The sequence below is a fragment of the Oncorhynchus mykiss genome, chromosome 1 (genome assembly GCF_013265735.2).
Source record: "Oncorhynchus mykiss isolate Arlee chromosome 1, USDA_OmykA_1.1, whole genome shotgun sequence".
Lineage (NCBI taxonomy): Eukaryota > Metazoa > Chordata > Actinopteri > Salmoniformes > Salmonidae > Oncorhynchus > Oncorhynchus mykiss.
Window position 1 is genome coordinate 35176376 of NC_048565.1, and position 4936 is coordinate 35181311.

General features: G+C 44.8%; 1 protein-coding gene across 1 annotated transcript in view; it reads left to right on the forward strand.

Moving 5' to 3' along the window:
* Positions 1-2070, forward strand: part of LOC118964549 (SH3 and multiple ankyrin repeat domains protein 3-like) — a 71486-nt gene extending 69416 nt beyond the window's left edge. Inside the window, exons 7-9 of the mRNA XM_036976593.1 lie at positions 41-107; positions 578-813; positions 1843-2070. Coding sequence (XP_036832488.1) covers positions 41-107; positions 578-813; positions 1843-2010 — 471 coding nt within the window. The 3' untranslated portion in view covers positions 2011-2070. The remainder of the gene's footprint in view (positions 1-40; positions 108-577; positions 814-1842) is intronic.
* Positions 2071-4936: the final 2866 nt, after the last annotated feature.

Genomic DNA, 4936 nt, shown 5'->3' on the forward strand with positions numbered 1-4936 from the left:
TTCCCCTTCCCTCCTCTCTCCTCCCTCTTTCCTCCTCCAGGTTGCCATTATAGCAGGAAACTTTGACCTGGCCGAAATCATTAAGATCCACAAAGTGTCAGACGTTGGTGAGTAGGCGACATGCCATGGGTACGTGGCTAACAGCATGTTGTCATTGGACTTTAATTGAGTAAATCACACCTCCATAGTGGTGTGAGAGGGTAAGAGAGTCCTCAGCCAAGTGACTGAAGCACTCGTACTGTAGCCACTGTAATCACCCACTCTGTAATTATCCCTGATCATGTGCACTTCGTTGTGTGATTCAGTGTACTGGGAGTCAATATGCTACATGTGAAAATTCTGCCATCTAGTGTTAGACAGAAAGAATATCCCAGATTCCTAATTCAATGCAGTAAGATGTATGTACACATAAAGCTATGTAGCCTTGGTACTACCTCAGGGAATGTAGTAAGGGAAAGGGGGATACCTAGTCAGTTGTACAACTGAATGCATCAAACTGAAATGTCCATTTAACCCGACCCCTGTACACATTGTTATGTTGATTTGACTAGCAACATGTTGTGTCACCCTCTCCCAGTGCCTTTCAGGGAGACCCCCTCCTACACTAACCGTAGACGTGTGTTGGTGGGAGGACTGCCCTCGCCCCGCTCCCTTCTGCGCTCCGCTAGCGACAACAACCTCAACGGGGAGAGCGTTCACGGTCTGGGGCAGGGCCTGCGGCAGGGTCACGGTCGACAGGGTCAGTCTCCTGTCCCCTCTCTGAGGAGCCTGCCTGCACTGGGACAACACCAACAACACGCCAGCCTGGGGGAGGTGAGTGAGTGAGTGAGTGAGTGAGTGAGTGAGTGAGTGAGTGAGTGAGTGAGTGAGTGAACAAACAAATGTAAAATAAATTACAATATCATTTCGTTAATTTTGTTTGAAATGCTAGTTTTGTTGTCTGTGTGTGCATGTGTTTGTGAATATACTAAACCAGAGTTTCCCAAACTCGGTCCTCAGGCCCCAAGGTGTGCGTGTGTTTGTGAATATACTAAACCAGAGTTTCCCAAACTCGGTCCTCAGGCCCCAAGGTGTGCATGTTTTGGTTTTTGCCCTAACACTACACATCTTATTCAAATGATCAAAGCTAGATGATTAGCTGATTATTTGATTCAGCTGTGTAGTGCTAGGGCAAAAATCAAAACGTGCACCCTTTGAGGTCCTGAGGACCGAGTTTGGGAAACCCTGTACTAAAGAGAGAGAGAGAGAGAGAGAGAGAGAGAGAGAGAGAGAGCTTTGACTATGTACAGACTCAGTGAGCATTGATTTGGAGAAAGGTTGCCATAGGAAGACCTCGCTCTTAAGAGAAGACAGGCTATATGCACAAGAGGGGTGGAAACTGAGCTGCATTTTTTAACCTCCTGCTAAATGTATGACCATATTAGAGACACATATTTCCCTCAGATTGCACAGACCCAAAAACAATTAAAAAAAATAAACCGGTGGGTGACGATTTGTGACCTGTTGTCAGGAAAGGGGCAACCAGTGAAGAACAAACACCACTGTAAATACAACCCATGTTTATGTTGATTTTTTTCACCTTTTTTTTTACTTTAACTTTTTGCACATCAATACAACACTCTATAAAGACATAATATGACATTTGAAATGTCTTTATTCTTTTGGAACTTGTTTATTTGACTTTTTGTTTATCCATTTCACTTGCTTTGCCAATGTAAACACATGTTTCCATGCCAATAAAGACCCTTGAATTGAATTGCGAGAAAGAAAGTTTGTGTGTGTGTGTGTGTGTGTGTGTGCGCCTACATGTGTTTGTGTGACAGTGTGTGTGCTGTATTCCAGACTCATCATGGAGAGGTGCCAGACAGCAGTCTCCAGAGCACAGGCAGCTCTCGCTCCTCCCACTCCCGCTCTCCCTCGCTACACAGTCATCTGCATGAGGGCGATCAGAGCGTCAGGAGGACACACGGACACGCTCTGGGACATGTCCATCGAGGACGCCTCAGGTGAGACGGACAATCAATCAATCATATATCGAATACCTTGGGGGACATTGAACTGTGCTGTTGTCTGTTCTAATAGGCCAGCTCCTCTTCTCTCCTCCTTGTCCTTGTCTCTCAAGTGTCTTACTCACTGAGTGGCAGGTAGCCTAGTGGTTAGAGCGTTGGGCCAGTAACTGAAAGGTTGCAAAATCAAATCCCTGAACCGACAAGGTAAAAATCTGTCCTTCTGCCTCTGAACAAGGCAGTTAACCCACTGTTTCTAGGCTGTCATTGAAAATAAGAATTTGTTCTTAACTGGCTTGCCTGGTCAAATAAAAAATGGTTCACACTCTGACAGTGTTTGTCAGGGGGTTGCTGGTCAGCAGGCTGGCCACTATTAATTGTAATAGATGTCTAGTAGGGTGGTTTGCATAAGGAGCTGGACTGGAGACGTACATGAGCTACACTCAGATATCCAGTCCATGCTTGTGGGGTGCATTGGGATAAATTGAGCAGATTGCTGAGGTTTCTAAGTGTTTTATTGTGATCATGTGTCAGTACTAGGGTATTGACAAATTGACTATTAAAGTATATTGACAAATTTAACGTTTAAAGCATATTTCTGTTACGGTTTTCCGTTAAAACGATGAGAAACTCATAAAATTCCACGTCAAATCTTATTGCGTGGTTTGACCTCTAGGGAGAAATAAAGTTCTATCTCAGTCATACAGCAGGCGGCATCTGAAATGTTCTCACGAAGACAACCGTTAATTCGCGTTGATTCGTGTTACTTCCGTTTGTTAGCGACTCACAACAAAACATTCAACTAGCCGAGTGATCACTGTTCTTCTCCCAGCATTCTTTTTTCTCTCACTCAATTTCCATCCAACCGCTCCCTCTACACAGTGTGCATTAGTCCTTCAGAAATGACTGCCTATAAAACACAAACAAAACTGTAGACAAGCTATATATATTCTTTGCTGAATCACGACAGCTTTATCACAAATTCAAAATGGTCTGGTTGATTAAAGTAGGGAAATATGTGTTGCAACCACGACTTGCAACCACGACTTGCAGTTTAGAATTATAAATGCCCCTCTATTTGAGTATTTTTGGCGATTGGCCATAGTGTAGAATACAACACTTTAGAATACAACACTATATATACACTATATATACAAAAGTATGTGGAAAGGTGTATAAAATTGAGCACACAGCCATGCAATCTCCATAGACAAACATAATAGGTAGTAGAAAGGCCCTACTGAAGAGCTCAGTGACTTTCAACGTGGCACCATCTTAGGATGCCACCTTTCCAAAAAGTCAGTTAATCAAATTCCTGTCCTGCCAGAGCTGCCCCGGTCAACTGTAAATGCTGTTATTGTGAAGGGGAAACTTCTAGGAGCAAAAATGGCTCAGCCGCAATGTGGTAGGCCACACAAGCTCACAAAAACAGGACCGCCGAGTGCTGAAACTCACTTCCGAGTTCCAAACTGCCTCTGGAAGCATTGTCAGCGCAAAAACTGTTAGTCGGGAACTTCATTAAATGGATTTTAATGAACCAGCAGCTGCACACAACCCTAAGATCACTACGCACAATGCCAAGTATCGGCTGGAGTTGTGTAAAGCTCGCCACCACTGGAAACGTGTTTTCTGGAGTGATGAATCACGCTTCACCATCTGGCAGTACGATGGACTAATTTGGTTTTTGCGGAAGCCAGTAGAACGCTACCTGCCCCAATGCATAGTTCAAAATGTACAGTTTGGTGGAGGAGGAATAATGGTCTGGGGCTGTTTTTCATGGTTTGGGCTAGGCCCCTTAGTTCCAATGAAGGAAAGTCTTGACGCTATAGCATACAATGACATTCTATATGATTCTGTGCTTCCAACTTTGTGGCAACAGTTTGGGGTTGGCCATTTCCTGTTTCAGCATGACAAGGACCCTGTGCACAATGCATGCCAACCTCACTAATGCTCTTGTGGCTGAATGGAAGCAAATCCCCTCAGCAATGTTAAAACATCTAGTCATGGAATGCCTTCCCAGAAGAGAGGAGGAGCAAAGGGGGTCCAACTCCATATTAATGCCCATGACTTTGGAATGAGATGTTTTGACGAGCATGTGTCCACATACTTTTGGTCATGTAGTGCATGTACAGTGCATTCGGGAAGGATTCAGACCCCTTGACTATTTCCACATTTTGTTACATTACAACCTTATTCTAAAATTAAATTAATTGTAATTCCCCCCTGTCAATCTACACACAATACCCAGTAATGACAAAGCAAAAACTGGTCAGGTTGGATTGGGAGCGTTGCTGCATAGCTATTTTCAGGTCTCTTCAGAGATGTTTGACTGGGCTCTGGCTGGACTACTCAAGGACATTCAGAGACTTGTCCCAAAGCCAGTCCTGCATTGTCTTGGCTGTGTGCTTAGGGTCATTGTCCTGTTGGACGGTGAACCTTCGCCCTAGTCTGAGGTACTGAGCACTCTGGAGCAAGTTATCATCAAGGATCTCTCTGTACTTTGCTCCATTCATCTTTCCCTCAATCCTGATTAGTCTCCCAGTCACTGCCTCTGAAAACATCACCACAGCATGATGCTGCTAACCCCATTCTTCACCGTAGGGATGGAGCCAGGTTTCCTCCAGACGTGACGCTTGGTATTCAGGCCAAAGTGTTCAATCTTGATGTCATCAGACCAGAGAATCTTGTTTCTCATGGTCTGAGAGTCTTTAGGTGCCTTTTCCATCTGGCCAAACTACCATAAAGGCGTGATTGATGGAGTGCTGCAGAGATGGTTGTCTTTCTGGAAGGTTCTCCCATCTCCACAGAAGAACTCTGGAGCTCTGTCAGTGACCATCGGGTTCTTGATCGTATCCCTGACCAAGGCCCTTCTCCCCTGATTGCTCAGTTTGGCTGGGCGGCCAGCTCTAGGAAGAGTCTTGGTGGTTCCC